The following is a 20,475-nucleotide window of genomic DNA, read 5'->3' as shown; positions in this document are numbered from 1 at the left end:
TTCACACAAGTGGGTTTCTCTGTTAACAGAGCTGTTTGGTGGCCACAATTTGAGTTTCATCTGCATCGTGAATATGGAAATGCTCCGAACTTTCATCTTAAATAATCCAGCTTTAACTGGTAGTTTATGCAGATTCAGCTTCCTCCATCAGTGATCATAACGACCAGTCAAGACATTTCCCCAGCCTTTATTTTCCCTCGGAGATGATCGCTCACTGCTCTCTTTCGCAGGTTTTAATAAAGCCTTGGACAGTTCTTGGCAGTTTTATTTTCAGCAGTCTGCTTTGTTGTTGTGTTTTTCAGATGCAGATGAATAATTCGAGCCATTTGAGATTTTTTTGGGGGGGTTTTTATGACCACAGGATGTGTCTTGTGTTAAAGAAGGAGGAAAGCTGCTCTCTGAATCCGTTTGGGTTAAATAACTGTAGCATGTTTTCCGTTAGGAGGTTCTTTTTGAGCTTAATCCTACTTTTTTGTGACAAGTAAACTTGAAATGTCATCCCCTTTAACAAATAAATGCTTGGAAATAATATTTTGTTTTAATACGTTGTTTCTTTATAGAACCTTAGACTTGGTCTGACAACACGGCGGTCTGTTGGGAGTTTTACATCACGACTGTAACGATGAGCTTGTTGGAAACCTGCCGTGCCGCAGTCTGAGCCCTCCTCCCTGCAGTCTTACAGACCTGACAGATTTCTCCCTCCCCGAGGAGGCCAGAGGTGGCCCTCATCAACAAACGCATTCACTGAGGTCAAGTAGAAGTCTTTCAAAATCAATGAAGCCAATATTTATTTGGACTCCAGAGAAGATCCAGGGATATCAGGACGCCGTCCAGACAATACTTTTTTTTTTTTACAGGAATTACAGGAATTAGTTTCCAAGGCAACCAACTATATTAGTTATTTTTTTATGACTCAACCCATAAATTCTTGGTTTTATGCATAATTAGATTTTTTTTTTTAAATCTGATTAAATGAGGTCTTCCTAAGCATCATATGGGCTGTGAGTACAATGAAAGGATGTCGCAAAGAGTTATCCTAATGTACTTTACTCTATTGGCCAACGCCCAAATGCAAAGGTGGGCGATAATGTTTTTGTGTGTGCCTGTTAGAAACATATGCCATGAACCAATGGACAGATTTTAATGAAGCTTTTCAGAAAGTAATCATCCTGCCGACTGACCTGTGGGGTCGGTCCAATTAAAGATGGCCACCACAGCTAATTTGCTTTAGCCAACACAAAAAAGACTCCCATAACTTTACAGAAATTGAGCTAAAATTTGATGTGGTAGTAGCCATTCACAACTCATACTCTGACCATGACGTCTTGTGATGTCGAGAATGACATCATTTCCAACAGCTTCAGCACCTTCATTTCTCACAGAAGCCATGGAAGCCAATCCTGAAAAAGATGCTAGGCCCTTTGTTTAACTTTTGTCCTTCGCTCAGGCGTGACCTGCATCATCCTGTGTGTTCAGTATCCTCCTGCTGTCCGCGTTTAAAAATAAATAAATCACCCCTTAAATGAAGAACTCAAGAAGTTTTATTTCCCACTGATCCTGCACAGAAGCAGCAGAGCCGAAGCATGTCAAGATCTACAGCTCAGCCTAAAAATAACTTCTCATTCACCAGCAACTTTTGTCTATTTTGGGTTGTCATGGAGCTCACACAGACAGGAGCTTGTGAGTGTTTAGCTTTTTTTTTTCCTTCTTCTTTTTCTTTTTCCTAAGCTTTATGGTCTTCCAGGGAAATTATCCTAATCTGCGGCTTATTGCGAAGTTAATTTACAGGATGATGCGCAACACAGACGAGAAGACGTGCTGAATACTGCTCATTTGAGAGCAGAATGGAGCGGTGATGAGGACAACCAAATGAGACAACAATGAAGACACTTTATTGATATTGAAGATGCCTCGGCATCACCAAGCAGGGGACCGTGGGGACGAATAGGAGTGCCGCGGGGAGGGGGATGAATAAAAGGTTCTGATAAAAGTGCAAATATCACCGGAGATATAACCAATGCAGCTAGGGTCCGAAAATCCAACGTACATCGACTTTCTTATAAAGATCAATAGTAATTATGGGAATGCTTGTTTTCCTGTTTGCTTTTTTTCATACTTTTCTTGCAATCTAACCTGCTACTTGGTGCTATTTGAGCCTTCGGTTGCCAATTTGTTCAGCTCATTTAGAAAATGGATGGTGTAGGTTTTTGTAACTTTCACACTTTAAACTTCATTGACCAATTTTCTCCCCAAAGAAATACTTTCCTTTCAGAACCATTGATCTAAAACCGTAAAACCGTCAGCATGCTTGTTCTGTTTTGTCTTCTCGTGCTACTTTTAGCTTTTGCTGCCAGCTTTCAGTTAGCTCGATATCGGTAATTTTGACTGAGTTGTAGCCATTTTCGTATTGGCTGAGGCGGCCATCTTGATTTTAATCAGTTGCAGACACACACCCAGTGTAAACAGTCTGAGAGACTCTTTAAACTCTGTCCAGTGGTTCGCGAGATATTTTGCTAACAGACAAACAGAGTTAACTCCATTTTTTTCTTTGCGGAAGGAAATGGCACTCAAAGTATGCCTTAGGGATGACTCTCAGCTACCAGCATACCGCATTCTAACTCAGTATTCATACAAGTGGCTGAACTGGAGCGGCAGCCTTCAATTGGATCGGCTCCAAAAGTCAACCAGTTGTATTTGCGCCTCTGATCATTCATTTCTGAGAATTTCATTAAAGTGCGCCCAGTGGTTGCTGAGATATTTTGCTAACAAACAGACCAATGCGCAAACAGACACTATCCCACCCCCACCTCACTCCCCCCCAAAATAAGACACGATCGCCCCTTTTCGCCTTCAGCGGCGGGCGACACTGGAGCCATCCCCGGACGTCTCCCTTTAAAACCTCTGCTCCAGCCCACCTGAGCGCAGTGGAGGCGCAGTGGAGGCGCAGTGGAGGCGCAGTTGGCCAGCGGACTCGGATGTGGGCGCTCGCTCCGGACCCGGGGACGCACGCGATGCGCACCCCGGGCTGAGAGGAGGAGCCTCGGCTGCCCTCCGCACTCGTTCCGCCGCCGCCGCCGCCGCTCCCGAGTGAAGACCCGCTCTCCAAAGTCGAGAAAGGCGGCGAAAGGTGAGTGCGTTCCGTCCGCCCGTGCCCGTGTGTGTGTGCGCGCGCGCTTCGTTTAGACCGTGAATCCTGTAATAACCAGGGTGTTAATTTTCTATACGTCCTCGATGGGGGAGAGAGAAATCGGCAGTTCTCCGTTCTTGTTGCACGTGCGTAATTTTGGAGATGACTGGTTCTTTTCAGGGCAGGTTGTTGGGAAGAAGAAGAAGAAGAAGAAGAAGAAGAAGAAGAAGAAGAAGAAGAAGAAGAAGAAGAAGAAGAAGAAGGAAAAAAAGGAAAAAAAGACGAGGCGGATGATTTTGCACCTGTGTGGATTCAGCTCTGAGTGCGCAGTTAGAGGCGCTGCAACGAGCGCGTGCGAGAAAGTTGAGCAAATTGGCCCAAATTACGCATCAATGCATAATTATATTGGGGGTGAATAACCTCATCAGGGTCTGACAGCGGCGGGGGGGCTGAGGGGTTTCTGCTCCAGCAGGTGAAGAACGGGATCCAAAAAGAGCTGGTTTCTTGTTGTCGGTGTGTGTGTGTGTGTGTGTGTGTGTGTGTGTGTGTCGGGGGTGGGGGGATATGTATCGATGACTGTGCACGCGTGCAACCCATAGGGTCTGGAACGCTTCCCTGGCGATCAATGGGCGATAACGTTGTTGCCGGTGTCTGTCTCTGTGTGCGTCCCCTCGTCTCACGAGCCACTGGATGAATTTGAATGAAACTCTCAGGAATCAGTGGTTTGATGCACATCAAATACCGATTAAACTTTGAAGTCGACCCAAATCAAGATGGCCGCCCCAGCTAAGCGACCTCAGCATACACAAACATGGCTACTAACCAGTCAGTTTTACAGAGATTGGTTTAAAAGTTGCCGTGGTAGTAGCCGAGACCGATCCCCTACTTTGTACCCCAAGAACAAACGAATCATGTTAGATCTGTCCCTAAAACTTTGTCATTGACTATTAGAATCAGCTCTGTCTGTCTGTTAGCAAAATATCTCACAAACCTCTTGATGAATTTTATTTAAACTTTCATAAAGTAATCATTGGGTGTATGTCTACAATTTATTAACTTTTGGAGTCAGCCTGATTCAAGACGGCTGCTACAGCCAACTCACCTTAGAAAACACAAAAATGGCTATAGTGGAGTCAGTTTTATAGATATTGGGCTAAAATTGGTGTGGTAGTGGCTGAGAGTCATTCGCAACACATACTCCAAGCTCTATACCTTGCAGAACGTCTTTGCTTAAAACTTTGCAGTTAGCTTTTGGCATCGACTCTGTTTGTCCGTTAGCAAAATATCTCATGAACCACTGCATGAAATTTAACGAAACTCTCAAGGAGGAATCACTGGATGTCCAACTACAAGTGATTGACTTTTAGAGTCAAGCAGATTTAAGATGGACAGCACAGCTAATCAACATTAGCCAGCACAAAACTGACTGTAACTCAGTCAGTTTTACAGATTTTGAGGTGAAGTTTGGTGTGGTAGTAGCTGACAGTCGTCCTCAACACATTCTCCTAAGAACATTGCATAAGACCAAAATGGCTCTAACTCACAGGATGGTCTTTGTCTAAAACGCCAACGTGAAAGGCAGTTGGGCGATGTGCGTCCTTTCACAGAAAGCTGGGGCTGTAAATCTGCAAGGCGTGACGCATGATAGTAATGATGTTGGAGACATCCACTGGTGAAAACCTCTCCCTGATCTGTCTCCGGATTTGTCTCAGAAAAGGAAAACTTTAAGAAGTTACATGAGCCAAAAAAAAAAAGTGCTAAATTGCTGCAGGCCTGTAAGCACATATCAAACTAATCCTTAGAGCGAAGTCCTTAAAACTGGAGAGCTGGTGACTTTTAAAGCATCATTAATTGATTAAAAACAAGCATCTATTTATTAGCACTTGGAGTGTTGTTGAGGATGACTCTCCACTACTACCCTACAGAATCTTAGCTCAGCATCTGTGAAACTGAGTGAGTTAGAGCCATTTATGTGTTTTCTAAGGTTGATTAGCTGTGGCAAGCACATTAAATCAGATTGACTCAAAAAGTCATTCACTTGTACATGTACATCTAGTGATTACCTTCTGAAGATTTCATTAAAAACCGTCCACTGGTTCAAGAGATATTTTGCTAACAGACAGACAGGATTTGATTCCGACACCTAATGCCACAGTTTTAAATAAAGCTCAACTGTGATCTTTTTGTGCTCAGAGTATGTGTTGGGGATGGCCATCAACTACTACCACACTGCATCTTAGCTCAGTATCTGTAAAATTGCCAGAGTTGTTGCCATTTTTGTGTTCGGTACAGTGGCTTAGCTGTGGTGGCCATCTTGAACTGGGGTGACTCCCAAACTTAATCAGTTGTAGCAGTACATCTAAGGAATGCTTCCTGAGAGTTTCATTAAAATCTGTGCAGCGGTTTACGAGATATTTTGCTAACAGACAGACAAACTAACACGCACAGAGGGACACGGGCATTTATAGGATTGCCTGTTTTTTCATTTTTTTTTTTAATGGCTGCACACAATAACAGAAACTATAACCTTCGGACAAATGTGCCTAACACGAGCTTTATTACGCGACACTGCCAGCAGTGTTTAGACAACACACAACCCCGTGCAGCAGCGTGCTCTTTGGCGCGCGGACGCTAATCAGCAGGAACGACAATATAGTAAAAGCTTGCGTTTCTTTTCGCTGAAACGCTTAATATCAGACCCCACATGTTTCCTTTTATGAGTCGCAGGCTGTGTAGGCGACCATCCAGCAGCTCTAATGATCTGGCTTTGAACTCGCTGACTACCCCTCATTGCTCCTGCCACCCGTTTACTTCAGCGTCCATAAAGGCACAGGTGTTCTTTAGAAAAGCCGTAAACAGACATGGGTAAAGGCATTTTTATATATATATATATATATATATATATATATATATATATATATATAGCAATAGCTCCAGGTGACTGTGGAGTCTAATTTTGGTTGGATTTGGAACAAGCCTGCAGAAAGAGGGCTGATTTTTTTTTACCTTTCAATTACTGTCTGCTGCTGTGACCCGTGTCAGCCATTCAGGACATCCACCTTCCTCTATGCAATCATGGACAATTGTTGGAATGATTAGGTTGCGCGCATTAGTGAATCATCTTATCTTCGGAATTATTACTCTTGAGTTGGGTGGCTTTCTGACAGTGACATTTGCGACGCAAGCTATGCGCGCCTTTTTTCTGGTGGATAATTGTTTTTTAAATATATTTTGCGAAAAGCTCCGGTGCTGAAAAGGAAACCGCGGCGAAGACAAATGGCGTGATTTTTTTTCTTTCTTTCTTTTTTTTTTTTTAAACATGTCACACCATTCAGACAGATGGATTCACTTCTGTGGCTTTTAGCGAGGATTGTTAACGTGGTGAGGGGACATGCACGTGCTGAGAAAGGGGGTCACAAACCCAGCATGCTGAAGAGATTCGGGGGGGGGGGTTCAGGGTCCCTGCTGCGGCGCTTTGGCAATCAAGTCCTCTCAGCTGCACGCACTTCTCCCGGTGGGGGTATTTGTTTGGAGGCAAAGGCTCGACTGGTGTTGCAGTCCTCTAAAGAATCAAGTGGCGGGTTAGGATCCTACAACTGCTGAGGTCTGGGGAAAATTTCCCAAAGCTGGAGCGTTTTGCTCACATTGTCTTTTTTTTTTTTTTTTTTTTTACTGTTTGAGGTGAGATTCTGTATGGCTTGTCTCAAAGAGCTGTTTTATTTTGTCTTTTTTTAAAAAAAACTCAGGCGTTAGAAGCATCTTCCGAAAAGATGAGCCCACCCTACACGTCCAACGGCACAGGAGAGAGGGAGGCCGGCGAATCGGATCCCTCGCTTCTGCTGAACGACAGCGTGGGCGTGCCTGGCTTCCACTCTGACATCACCAAGCACCTCGGCGTCCAGGTCACCCTGATCACGGCCTACTCCCTGATCATCCTGCTGGGGCTGCTGGGTAACTCCCTGGTGATCTACATGATCGTTCGCTACCGGAACATGCGGACAGTGACCAACTTCTTCATCGCCAACCTGGCCCTGGCGGACCTTCTGGTGAACGCGCTCTGCCTGCCCTTCACCCTGGTGTACACCCTGCTGGACGAGTGGAAGTTCGGGGCCGTGCTGTGCCACATGGTGCCCTTCGCCCAGGCCCTGAGCGTGCACGTGTCCATCCTGACGCTGACCGTCATCGCCCTGGAGCGCTACCGCTGCATCGTCTTCCACCTGGGCCAGCGGCTGACATGGCGCTCCAGCCTCCTCATCATGGCGTCCACGTGGACGGTGTCGGCCGTCCTGGCTGCGCCGCTGGCCATCTTCAGGGAGTACCGCAACGAGGAGATCCCCTCCATCAACCTGCGCATCGCAGTGTGCTCCGAGAAGTGGCCCCACGGGACCAACAGGGACGGGCTCATCTACAGCCTGTCGATGCTCCTGCTGCAGTACATCGTCCCTTTGGCCATCATCAGCTACGCCTACATATGCATCTGGGTCAAGCTGAAGAACCACGTCAGCCCGTCCAGCCGCAACGACAGCATCAGCCGCCGCAAAAAGACCACGAAGATGCTGGCGCTGGTGGTGGTGGTGTTCGCCACGTGCTGGCTGCCCTTCCACGCGTTCCAGTTGGCCAGCGATCTGGACCTGGTGCTCAGGTTCAAGGAGTACAAACTTATATACACGCTGTTCCACATCGTGGCCATGTGCTCGACTTTCGCCAACCCCCTCCTGTACGGCTGGATGAACAAGAACTACAGGAACGGGTTCCTGATGGTCTTCCGCTGCGAGGACAAGCCTGACTCCTTCCACCCGGAGGGCTCGTTTAGGACGCGCTCCATCCGGGGCCTGACACTGAACGGCCGCAACGGCGGGCACCCTCCCACCGCCGTCTGAGACTTTTTAATAGCCTGAGGAGCGGGAGCACGTCGGGCACACCCCTGCTCGAAGGACTGCGTGGTTCTGAAGTAGCCTTTTGACTTGAATGGACTGACCTTTCGTGTCTTTGCCACTGAAGAGAGCCCAAAGCTTTGCATGCTAATCGCTTTATGTAAGGCTCTTTGTTCATTTGTGAATGTAAAGTACAAACCTGTTCAGATATGTATTGAAATGTTTACTTAGGTGTCATTTAACTAGAAACTATGTCCTTTTAAAGCAAAAGTATTCACTGTCTAATAATGTCCAATTTCAACGCTTACCTGCTCAAGAAGTAAGTAACTGTGAGTGTTTTTTTTTCCTCCTTGAAGACTGTTCAAAACATTTGGATACCTGTCACCTAATTAATCCAAATTCTGTCATTTGGAATAATGACAATGTTCTAGCAGAGTAACGCGCAATCCTTTTCCAAGAAACCCAAAGGGTGCCATCGCTAATTTGCTGTATAAACAGGAAGTTAATTGTCATCTCCTGGCAACCAGCTGTTCCAGATTTGTTGGACCAGCGGGATTCTGTATCCAGAGGAAAGGGGGACTGAAAACCAGTGACCTGTGCGACGCGAGGCCAGATCGGTCCTGGCGCGTTTGCTGGAGAATTGCTCATTTAAGGAGATGCGAAAGGAGCGTCGAACTCCGCCTTCATCAGACTGCTGCTAAAGTGTCCTTTGTTGTAGGTCTTTGATAAACACAGGGACATTAATCCAACCGCAAGGCCTGTGGGCTCGATTGTTGAACCTCAACTCTCACTCACAAACCCCAAAGCCCCATTAGGAGGATTTATGCTTTGTACCTTCATGTCAAATAAAGAGATCTTAGCTTGTGTATGTGCAGAAGTGCTGTGGATTTCTGATCTCAGCTGACGTACGATGAAACAAAATGTCTGTTTGCATGTACTTTAACGCATGCTCCTCCTAAATGCAGGGGGAAAAGATCTCTCAGAGCCTGACAGCGCATCAGCAAAGACCAGTGTACTCTATAGACTTCAGAGAGTCAAGTAAATCCACTATAGCATCTATAATTAGCAAAATGACAAGCGAAACCTACGCAGTTTCTTTCATCTTACAGCAAAAGAGAATGCCTATTGCATATGTATTACTGTTCCTTGACACCCACATTGCTGATTTTATGGCTTTAACGTATGCTCCTTTTTGTACTATAGATTGTAATAGAAGCCGTAAGCCTTTACCAGGACAACCAACAGCGAAAGTATTAAGCTCAGAGCTTTGGACCCATTAGACAAGGATGATATTTTTAAAGTATTTCACCTCGGAACTGCATGTGAGAAAATCCATATTTTTTATTACTTATTTGTTAAAGTTGCGGAGTTAAAGATAAACTTCTTCTATTAACACAAGGTATTTAACAAAAAAAGAAAGAAGAAACTCTCGGATCATGTTTGGGATTCTGCGCAGCTCGCTGCTGCCCTCTAGTGTTCAAAGCCCTCGTTGCGCCGGCACGCACTCCCGGACGTGACGTCACATTTGACCTTACCTCTCTCCGCACAGTCACATTTGGTGCGGAATGCAAGGGGTGGGGGGGTCACGCTATGAATTTTAACTCGACTGGAGCATGACATACATATTTTAATTTTCAGGTACGTATTTTGTTTTGCTTTTGAACGAAACTCGTGCATTTATTCCCTCATTTCCGTTTCGAGAAGTTTCTTTGCCGCAGCGTCCCATTCATTCATAGATTAGCCTCATGCTAACCAGGAAGCTAACAGCCTGTGTGTACGTGACAGATGTGACGGAAAGCGCTTTATCAAATGGCAAACTGCCCCTGTTGGAGTAGCTTTGTGGCCACGTTTTGTAGCCGTAGGCAGGTAGTAAAGCTGCCATTAATTTCATTAGATTAAGTGAAATATTTATGAGGAAGTAAACTTCTAAACGCTCTGTGGTTGAATGGTTGGTTTGCTAGTAGTGTCGTTTCTTACTGCTTTATCTCTCCCTAACGATCTTGCCTGATAATAAACCAACACGTGTTCTTTGTCCTGCAGCTTCGGGGTGCTGCCAGAGTAAACCAAGGGAACAATGGTGAAGTATTATTGCTGCACAGGTGTGCTGAAAAGCACCTGGGACCAAGTTTGCACTGCTTTCTGGCAACGTTATCCCAACCCTTACAGGTGAGAGAGCCTGTGAATACATCTTTCTGGGTTCATTTGCTGATCTCTTGACTGCAAGCTGCTCTACAAGAAGCAACTTGTAAGCTCATTTAAAACCTTCATTGTTTTGAGTTTCGGACAAAGGCAGTGTGTAAAATTTACAAACAAAATGACTACATCCTAAATGCTGCTTGTAAAGTGTTTGACGAAATGAGCCAGAGGTGATTATAATCATCAGAGCTGGTTATATAATCCCTCTAAAAACACCTTTCATTAGAAAGTAGTTTCCCTTTAAATGAGTCACACAGTTTGAAATAAAAACTTTTTTTTTTTTTTCACAGAAGCTATCTGTGGGTGGGATCACCGCTGTGACAGCTCAGAATAATTTACCTCAAACTAAACGGTCCGGTGAATTTGAAGATTTTGGCCGTTTATGATACTTAGATTTCAAGAGTCTAAAACATTCTCTAAGGGGAAAAAAAGTAACCACACATAACCTTATAACTGCAAAATGAAACTCCCATTGAAGGCAGCCAACACAGAAAGCTGTTGGATTAAACCCAAAACAAAGTTTGTTTGTTGAAGCATTCCCTCAGCTCTGGTTCATTTAAGAGGTGAAATGACAAACTCTTATTGGTTTAACGAACTAAATCATTTAACGGAAAACATGAACTGAGTCCTCTTGGTGGGAAAGAGGACCACAAAGCACACGGTTCAACAAGCAAGCGTCCTTCATGACACGGAGGCAGATTAGTGAATAGTTAACCTGCAGGACTGCGAGGCCACCTTTGGCACCGTGGAGCTGCCAGCCAGATAAGCTCTCATTCAGACAAGTCTTCTCTTGTTTCAGCAGGGTTATAAACATCTGTACACATCAGCAGCATGAGTCTGGAGCTGACTGCAGACTGTTCACAACAACTTTATGGATTTCCTCAATCACCAAACAGTGAATGTGTTTTTAATAACATTAATAAATCATGTTGATACTGTCATATTTATAAATATATATCTATTTGTTGGAAAATCAACCACTAGACACTCGTGTTGTCTTTGTAATTTATTGTCTTTGAGGCTTTTATCCCTAAAGGTTAGATATTTCAATAATCAGCTGTGAAATCACTTATGTACAGCTTTTGAAATAAACACAATGTTTACATTTAATCAGAACTTATTAACTCTTGTAAACTTAAAATAAGTTTGTTGGTTTTCTTGCGTTAAAACATTACTTTTTTTATTAAACACAGTTTTATTAGTTTTATGTTTTCACAAACAAACAAAATAACAGGGTTGTACATCGTGCTGTTGTATTACATTGTGTAAAAGGGAACAAACAAAAGAGAAAAAATAAATACAAATAATAAAAAAGAAAAACAGTCGCTGTACTGTGTCCCGTTCACATCTTCATTAGTCTCATGCTTTATCTACTGTCACATTGGTCGGCAAACATTAACACATGTTTAACATCTGGAAATAAGACATTTAGAATGTCCAGCTATGGTGATAGAGAGAAAAGGCAAAGTAAAACAGAAGGGGGATGCTCGCTGGTTCAGACAATTAAACGTTTACTTTTTAAAAACGTTATTGTGGAGTTTAATGTCTCTGGATATTAGAAGTCAAAAGGCTTTTCCAGGGACCAGCCGGGTGTTCTGATCATCCTGGTTTTCTGTCTGCGCTCACAGTAACCACGTGCTGACGGAGGATATTATATTCCGAGAGGTCACCGCCGACAACCGCCTCGTTTCCAGACGCCTGCTGACCAAAACCAGCCGCTCACCTCGCTGGATGGAGCGGTACCTCCCGAAGCACATGGCCAGCTCGGCGTACATCGTCGAGGACTCCGTCGTGGACCCTCAGAAGCGGACCATGACTACGCTGACGTGGAACATCAGCCACGCTCGCCTCATGGTAGCTGCTCGACTCGATTCGCCGTCGGCGCTCGGCTTCGGGCAGAGTGGAAACGCCGCCTCACGTTGCCTTTTGCTTGTGTGTTCCCAGTCTGTGAAGGAGCAGTGCGAGTACCGAATAAACCCCGAGAACGGCTGCTGGACGGAGATCACCAGGGAGGCCCGGATCTCCTCCGGCGTCTGTGGGCTTTCCAGAGCCATTCAGGTCGGTAAAACGGCGAGGAGACCCGAACGTCTCCGAGAAAACAGATCGGGGTGTCTTTCCTTCTGGAATCTTTGTAACACGATGCATTGAGATACAAGAGTAGTTCCTCGTTGTTCCATATTCAGGCAGTGAATATCTGAGTGATTTACATGATACGTGTCTTTTTTTCAGGAATTTGGTCTGGCGAGGTTTAAAACAAGCGTCACAAAGACCATGAAAGGCTTTGAGTATGTGCTCGCCAAAATGCAAGGTGAGTTATCGTGGAATACCTCATTTCAGCGCGTTTCTCTGGAGATGCAGCACATTTAATGGACAATGTAATAAAAGCACTGAAACTGCGTTCAGGTCGTAGGTCAAACTGCATGACATGTCATTTTTGTTCTAATCAAGCCCTACGATAGCTTTTATTTTCTGCAGATAGGATGAAGTTTGGATATTTTCCTTTCAAATCTGTAAACCTAATACGGACCTGTGGTTGGAACTAAGAGCAGCGTGTCGCGTTTGTGCAGGTGAAACTCCATCGAGGACCTTGGCGGAAACGGCAACAGAGCGAGCAAGAGAGACGGCGCTGGCAGCCAAGGAGAAGGCCAAGGGCCTCGCCTCGCACGCCCAGAAGAAACAATACGTCTGACGAGCCGCCGCCGGCCACCGGGGACAGATTCACCCCTCTCGTTCTTTTACCACCGGGTCGTTCGTTACGCCTCCGAGCGAGCCGTGGTTTTTAACACCTCTGTGAGGACGAATCCAACTCAAACGTTAAAAAGGCCTGAGCTGGGTTCAGGAGCCCATCCCACCCCCACCCCCCAAGATCATGTCACGCTGAGTTTATGATGCCTCTGACGCCACGTGGCCATGTTTATTACAGATAAGGAAGCCTGTGTATGAGTGGTAGAATAGAATATGGCTCCGGGCGCCATAAAAAGATGAGATCCAACACTGAAAGTGTTCCTTAAACCTTCGGTCAACCTCTAAAACCCACCAGCATTTGTTTTTTTTATACTCCCATCCTCCGGATCGTGTTGTGTGTTAGTCAACCGGCAGCACTTCTCCAGAACATCTGACCGCTTCGCAATTTGTTTGTGTCGTTTTAAAACCTGTATCGTCTCCGTTGGGTCACTTCACCCAGTTATATACCTCGATTTGTTCCGCCGCGACTGATAATTTTATTGCTTCATGATGAAGTATCAGCCGATGAATGCTCTGTGCTGTTGGCGATCATCCTCACTTAGCCTTCCTGCTACTGTGGAAACTCGTCTTCATGCGACTGCCGCCTTGTCTGAACGCAGACAGCCGCTGCATCGTTAAGTTCTGGTAATAAAATCAACAAATAAACATTTTCTAATCAAACCATCAGAGCTTTGGTTCATTTTTGTTTTCTGACAAATACTGATTAATTTACTCTCTCAGACCTGCCGCCTTTCATGCCAGAGTTTTAGACTGAGATCATCTCACGCTAATGTGTATTGCTTCTGTCGGCCATCTTGAATTGAGTTGCTTTTTAAAGTTAGTAAGATCAAGTAATGATCTTTAAAACGTATCCAGGGGTTCTTAAAATATTTTGCTAACAGAGCGGGTTGATCACTTAGCGCTCGGCGCACATGTCACTGTCAGCTGCTTCTGAAGTTTTAGCTCAATATCTTAGTTGGTTGTTGTGTCTAGCTCCAAAAGATTATCAGTTGTAGATGTACACCCAGAGATCATTCCATGAAAATATCATTGAAATCCATCCAGAAGTTTGTGAGATATTTTGCTAACAGACTTGACTCCGACTAGTCAATGGCGAAATGTCGAAGACCCTGTTAGCACTTCAGATATACACTGGGGATCAGTCTCAGCTACCACCGCGACCAATTTTAGGTCGATATTTGTAACTTTGACTGAGTTACAGCCACGTTTGTGGTTTTTAAGGTCATCTAGCTGTGGCAGCCATCTTGGATCAGGCTGTCTCCAAACGTTAATCAGTCATAGACGTACGTCCAAGGATTACTGTCTGAAGTTTTCATTGAAATTAGTCAAGCGGTTGATGAAATATTTTGCTAACAGACAGACCGGGGCAAAAGCACGACTCTGTCTATATCTACCTATAACCAGGAACTGAAATCTTCTCGTATCGGAACCAAAGTGCTCCTTAAATAAACATAAATCATGTAAATATAGAAAATATTTATTTGTTCAGAAAAAAACAAAAACACCATTACAAATAAAAAGACAAAAAAGAAAAGAAATGCTACATAATATTACTGGGCGGAGAGACGTATAAAAAGTAATAAGGCATCTTGCATATAGAAAAAAGTGAAGGAGTGGGGAAAAGCACCTTCAGTTTTTAAATACATGATACATGGAAAACACCACCAGTTGCATAATCATGTCATGTAGATACGGCCTGCAGGACTGGTGGATTTGTTGTGTGCATAATTACCTTTTTCAACACTTTTTAATAGCTAGCACTCATCCGAAGCCTCAATTATTATCAATCTTAATGCTCTTACAATCTAACCTAAACACGCTGCCTTTCAGTTCTCCGCAGCGACGGACTGAACGGCGTTCTATTACATCATCGCCTAAAATTTACCGTTTTACCTTTAGGTGTGCCCCGAACGCCTTGAGACAAAACGAGTGCAACGAGTGGATGCTGTGTGCAACAAAACAAAGAAGAAAGAAATAAGAGCTAAATATGAGACTGAACACGAATAATAGGACAATAATACAACGTAGCCCAGAGTAGTTAAGTGCATGCAATGTGTGACAATGTGGAAATAGAAACACGGTGCTGGACAGAAAAGGTGGCGTGGATTAAATTGGGTTTAAGGCAGAGTTTCAGCACCAGCATACGGGACGAGGCGGGTCAGAAGGCCTTAATAACTCCCTAACGAAGAACGACTGCCTGCGTCAGCAGATGGTGAACACTTCATGGCTTTGAGAGTAAAAAAAAAAACAAAAAAACACACACCATCATGTGATGAGAGAAGAAGCTTATGTGTGATGAAACATCCAGCCCAGTTTCAGTGCAAATGGACCCTCAGAGTTGGACGTGTACTCGTTTCGACAAGACAAGGACAAAAAAAAATAAAATAAAAAAAAAAGTCTCATATTTTAAACAAAGGAAAGTTTTACAGTAACATCTTTGTCCTCTTGTTTTTGGAATGTTTGGTCCTCTTCCTCTCCCCGTCTCCGCTCCTCAGGGAGACGTTTCCTTTTATTTATTTGTTTATTTAATTTATTTTTTTTTTTCAAATGTTTTTTACCGGCGGTCATAGCCAGGCCCTGTCCACGCTGGAGTAAGAGTGGTCGGCGTCGGCGTGCACAACGCTCAGCCCGTCAGAGTCCATGCAGTCGAAGACGATGCTTTCCACGTCGACCTCCACATCCTCTGTGAGAAACAGAGACACGGCCACGCGTCACGACTCGTCACCACAGAACAGGAGGAGGAAAAATGTATTTATTTATTTTTTAAAAATCGCGAATTTCAGCTGAAAACCAGTTTTGACGGTACGACAGAACTGGATTTCATCACACATCAAAGGTCCCAGACAAAATGGGAAACAAGCTGGAGGAAACGCTGAGAGCTGAATGACTTCGCTGAAATTTATTGACAGATTAATTTTTTCTGTGTTGTTACAGTTAACACAACCAGAACAGAAGCTAAAATTGGCAAAATGAGCACAAGATGGCCAAAATACGGAGAGGGAGCTGAAGCAGTTACTGAAGGAACTGAAGCAATCTCAGCACATTTCAATGGGGAAAACTGTTATAAATAAAGTTAAATCATTCAAAAAGTGTGAAAGCTACAAATACTAGAAGTCGTAACACACTATTCCCAGTCGAGCTGAATGCTTTGACACACGAATGGTTAAAGAGGAAGTAACTAGATTGCCAAAAAAAAAGCAGACAGAAAACCAATAAACAGGAAAACAAGACTCGGCCTTCGCACAAATCGACCTCGCCTTTCAAACGACTTCTAATTTGACCTAAACAGCGTCCCAAAGGCGAGGACCCCCCCACCCCCTCCTCTGCACCCACCTCTGTCGGAGTCCGACCTCTCGGAGGACATGGTGGACCCGTGGCTGTTGTTCCTCATCCTCTCTGTGCCTCTCTGCAGCTGCTCCAGCCGCACCCGCAGCTCCCTCTGCTCCCAGCGGAGGCGCCCCTTCAGCTGCTCCGCCCGCTCGTCCTGCTCCTGCAGCTTCTGTGAGGCGGCGCGAACAAACGGGAGACACGGGCAGGTGAGCGAACAGAACACGGGGATCCTTTTGGGGTTTTAAAAACATAAAAATGGGCTGTACCTTTATGTGAAGCTGGGCCTCCCGCAGCAGGTTCAGGGTGGTGTTCCTCACGGAGTCGGACGACAGAGGGACCTGCTTCTTCAGCTGCTCCAGGTAGTGCCTCAGCTGGGCTCGCCTACGCAGCAAGGCAGCAAACAAAAGACGCTGAAATGAGCAGCCGTGTGTAAACTTGTAATATGGTTTGTTGTAGAGGGAGACCCATTAATCGGACACTATCTGCCACTTTTTGGACGTCGGACATCAGCCACGCCTGTGCGTTCTTTCCCACGCAGGAAAACGAAGATGCAGCAGCACCTGCTCCAACCAGCCCACTGCAGCCTATAAACGATTTCTTTATTTTAAGTCAGAACAATGTTTCGTAGATTAGAAATCGACAGTGACGTTTTTACAGTTGAAAAGTTGTTAAAATGTTTTGAATTTGAAGAATGAGTGCAGCCATTGTTTTTGGTTTTTTCCCAAACATGCTGCTAACACTACTGGCTACCTTTCTAGCCAATCAGGCTACTCAAAGCACTTTACAACACAATCTGTGCCTCATTTACCCATCCACACACACACACTGCAAAGCTAATCTGAACGAATCATTCAGCTTTAGCTCGCATTCATACACCAGGAGGCAATGAGGGGGTTCATGTGGGCTGACATGTGACTGCATATTGCCAGGAATCAAACCTCTGACTCTCTCATTTGAGGACGACTACTCCTACCACTGATCCACAGCCACCCCGTGTGAGTGTGTGTGTGTGGGGATGGGTAAACGAGGGCACAGATTGTGTTGTAAAGCGCTTTGAGTAGTAACCGGATGGCTAGAAAAGAGCTATATAAGTACAGACCATTTATCATTTACAAGTGCTAATTGTGGCGCCGGATCTTTGCTTAAAACTTTTGCCTGTTAGCAAAATATCTCCCAAACTACTGAAGGGATTTCGACAAAAGTTTTCACTGGATGTACATCTGCAGCTGGCTTCAGTTTAGGTCAGCCATATAATTTTGTGCGCGTGCCAAAGCGTTTTTAGCTACATGTCTATTTAAGTTTAGCAGCTGCATAAAATCTTCTGTTTAATGGACAAAAGTAAAAACGATTAGACGAGTACGCGGACAAGTTGGCGTCGCATCTCAGTCACCTGCTGCCCTGATTTAAAAAGTAAATTAAATTAAAAAATCAGCATCAGCACAAAACAACCCATATGGGTCGACCTCTACGTTACTGTTGCGAAGAAAACTCCTGGTAACCTGTTTTTCTCCAGCTCGTTGTGAACCGACCTGCGGGCAGAAAACAAAACACACAAACACACACAAATGGGTTAGACTTAGAGGCGCAAACAAACACACGCCACCACGGAGCAGGAGCCCGTGGGCGAGCTCTGACAGTGTGTGGCCTCATGAAACCTGACACACCCGCCTTGTCAGTTACCTGTTACATAATGTGCTCACCTGTTGCCACCAGCGGAGATCTTCTTGCTCTTCTGTTTGCTTCTCTTGTCTGAGTCCCCTGGACTGAAAGGCAGGACCGAAGCATACCCATGTTCTGCCTCTGCAAACAAACAAACAAACAGCACAGCTGTCAGACACTGGCTGAGTCACTTGCTTACAGCCTGGATATTGGGCTTTCTCACTAATGTTATGTTTGAGTCTTAAAATTACAAACAAAGCTTTAATATCACCACAATGAGTCGGGGTTAGGGTTAAGGTGAGCGTCAGTGATGACGTGAAGCTGTCATCAGCTGGACGCTTACTGGTTTTGTTTTTGTTTGGTTTTTTTGGCGCCATCACCCCAGTCGCTACTCGCAGCATTTAAGCTAGCGTTTCAGAGTTTGACGGCTAGCCCAGTAAGCTGGATAAAACAGCCGACACGGTTTGTCTCCGTACAGCCCGGCTGTGTAAAAGGCTGTCGCTGAAAGCTTCTCCTCCAGCCGCCGCCGCCGCTTCGGCTCAACCGCTCAGATTTTCAAACCGCCTCAGATTGGCGCCTTCGAGTACAAAGATGCGGCCAATATGTAGGTCACCGAGTCAAAAAGGCAAAAGTGGAGCACGGCGAGCTCCTGCCCGCCCTCAAAATAAAGCTCGCGATTCTACAAACGACCGTGTCCCTGCTTTATTTACTCCGGGTGTTTTAACCGCGCGGCTTGTTGTTTTTGTTATAACCCTGTAACTACCCCCCAGCCGGATAGGCTGACAGTTGACGTAGATTTACTAACCTCTCTCTCTCCTCTCCAGAAACTCAGCTGCCCGAAGAAGAACCTGGATGTTGCAAACGTTCGCTTCCATTTTTTTAATTGTTGTAAAGAAAAATAATAACAATAGAATGAATGCAGGTAAACAAACTACAGTGGAACGAGCATCGGCAGCCTAGAGCGGAGGACGGAGCCGTTTCTGTGCGCGACGTCCTTCTTCGCACAGAACTAACAATAGTGCTGCGTTCAAGCGCCGCACGTAGGCTCGGACATTTTCCCCGCTCGAACGCTCCTGCATCTTGAAATTCGGTGGATAGGTAAAACTAAAATAAAAACTTTAAAACAAAATTACTCACATGGTAAGGTAACGCAATGAGCTGTTATTGGTTTTGAATTATTTTGTTGTGCCATTTTGAATTTCGCTTTATCCTTTTAGTATTTTTTATTTAAAGCTTAGTATGTTTTGGCTTTATGAAGATATTTCCGATAGCATTTTAAGGGGTCAAAATACAACCCAAAACGTCATTGTCAAGCCCACAGCCACTCCCCTCCATGTTTTATTCACCGATACAAACAATTCAAAATCATTACTCAGTTTAAAGAGCGAATTATTCTTATATATTTTGTTATCATTGGTGGCTTAGATCGTTTTAACTTGAGCTGCTGCTATGGTATACCTAAAAACCCACTAAAATAACAAACCTTATTTGTTAAACTGATCATTTATGTATAAACAATTTCTCTCCTCATAAATATTATATCTACGGACGTGCATTGCAAATAAGCCTAAGCTATAAATGTCATAGTGTACAGTATTTGTTAATACTGAACACTTGGCCACATACAAATAAACAATAGATGAAATGACATTAATGTTAATGTTGAATATAAAAGGAAACACTTAAAAAAAAAAAGTATATGATGGTCTCTTTTGTTTTTATGCCATTTCAGTAGTGTGTTAAGTCTCCTGCGATAGGTAAAAATAGCATTATTTGTTATCTGATTGTGTAATCATCAACATCAAAGTGTCAAGAATAACAAGAATATTAGAAACATTCTGCTATAGTCCTGTTTATTTTGAGTCTAACATACAAGTGCGGGCCATTTACCGTTCATAAAGATACCACCGGGAAATTGTCCCGGTTCCTATCTGGAAAATAACTGCTAATAAACAACATACTCAACAACCACACCTCCACATGTTTGCATCAAAAAACATTTTTTTTTTTGTATTGTTAGTTACCTTTACCATTTCCAAACAAAGGCTCTGTGGAAAGGTTATGAGCAATTAGTATCTTACCTGCTGTAGAAAGAAAGATCTTTGAATGGCCTCAGTTTGGAGGAACAGAGTTTAAATCATGACTGGATTAGAGAAATAATGGCCAGTCCAAGCAGCGCAGAAACCGAAGATGATTGCTTGCATCCGTCTTAAATTAACTACAATCTAAAAAATCTTATAGTACTTTATGTTAATGCTATTTTCTAAAGCTTTGCTTGCAATTTTGCATTACACACTTAGTCTGGGTCAAACCTTCCTGCTGGATGTGGTACAGCTAGCTGCTGCCGCTGCTACTTGTGTTTGCAATACAAAATTAACAGTGACGAAAAGGTTTATAAAACGGAGTTTGAAGGAGTTGTAAATTTATTTATACTTGAGTTGGTTTAAAACGGCAGCAATCCTCTTTGGTTTTGGACCTGTTTGGACTAGCCATTAGCGCATCAGTCAGGCCAGAATTTAAATCTGTTTCTCCAAACTGAGGTCA

At 44.2% G+C, this 20,475-nt stretch overlaps 3 protein-coding genes across 4 annotated transcripts; 2 read left to right on the top strand and 1 right to left on the bottom strand.

The window, feature by feature from the left end:
- Positions 1-2,971: 2,971 nt before the first annotated feature.
- Positions 2,972-8,869, top strand: npy7r (neuropeptide Y receptor Y7). The gene is made up of 2 exons (XM_017426636.3): positions 2,972-3,127; positions 6,874-8,869. Exon 2 carries the CDS (start codon positions 6,898-6,900, stop codon positions 8,005-8,007), a length of 1,110 nt encoding a protein of 369 aa, XP_017282125.1. The 5' UTR covers positions 2,972-3,127; positions 6,874-6,897; the 3' UTR covers positions 8,008-8,869.
- Positions 8,870-9,514: 645 nt separating this feature from the next.
- prelid1a (PRELI domain containing 1a) lies at positions 9,515-13,608 on the top strand. The gene is made up of 6 exons (XM_017426614.3): positions 9,515-9,639; positions 10,042-10,167; positions 11,826-12,051; positions 12,142-12,255; positions 12,427-12,505; positions 12,765-13,608. The coding sequence occupies exons 2-6, from the start codon at positions 10,076-10,078 to the stop codon at positions 12,884-12,886; spliced, it is 633 nt and encodes a 210-aa protein (XP_017282103.1). The 5' UTR covers positions 9,515-9,639; positions 10,042-10,075; the 3' UTR covers positions 12,887-13,608.
- A 795-nt stretch (positions 13,609-14,403) lies between these two features.
- On the bottom strand, positions 14,404-18,946 carry mxd3 (MAX dimerization protein 3). 2 transcript variants are annotated; one of them, XM_017426611.3, is made up of 6 exons: positions 18,737-18,944; positions 17,973-18,072; positions 17,772-17,801; positions 16,539-16,653; positions 16,276-16,441; positions 14,404-15,625 (listed from the first exon to the last, which is right to left on the bottom strand). In XM_017426611.3, exons 1-6 carry the CDS (start codon positions 18,804-18,806, stop codon positions 15,507-15,509), a joined length of 600 nt encoding a protein of 199 aa, XP_017282100.1. In that variant the 5' UTR covers positions 18,807-18,944; the 3' UTR covers positions 14,404-15,506. The 2 variants fall into 2 exon arrangements, with proteins under 2 accessions (XP_017282100.1, XP_024863920.1); XM_025008152.2 differs by lacking the exon at positions 17,772-17,801 and having other exon boundaries at positions 18,737-18,946.
- Between the last annotated feature and the right edge of the window lie 1,529 nt (positions 18,947-20,475).

The sequence above is a fragment of the Kryptolebias marmoratus genome, linkage group LG9 (assembly GCF_001649575.2).
Source record: "Kryptolebias marmoratus isolate JLee-2015 linkage group LG9, ASM164957v2, whole genome shotgun sequence".
Taxonomy (NCBI): Eukaryota; Metazoa; Chordata; class Actinopteri; order Cyprinodontiformes; family Rivulidae; genus Kryptolebias; species Kryptolebias marmoratus.
This window is presented reverse-complemented; position numbering and strand designations above follow the sequence as displayed.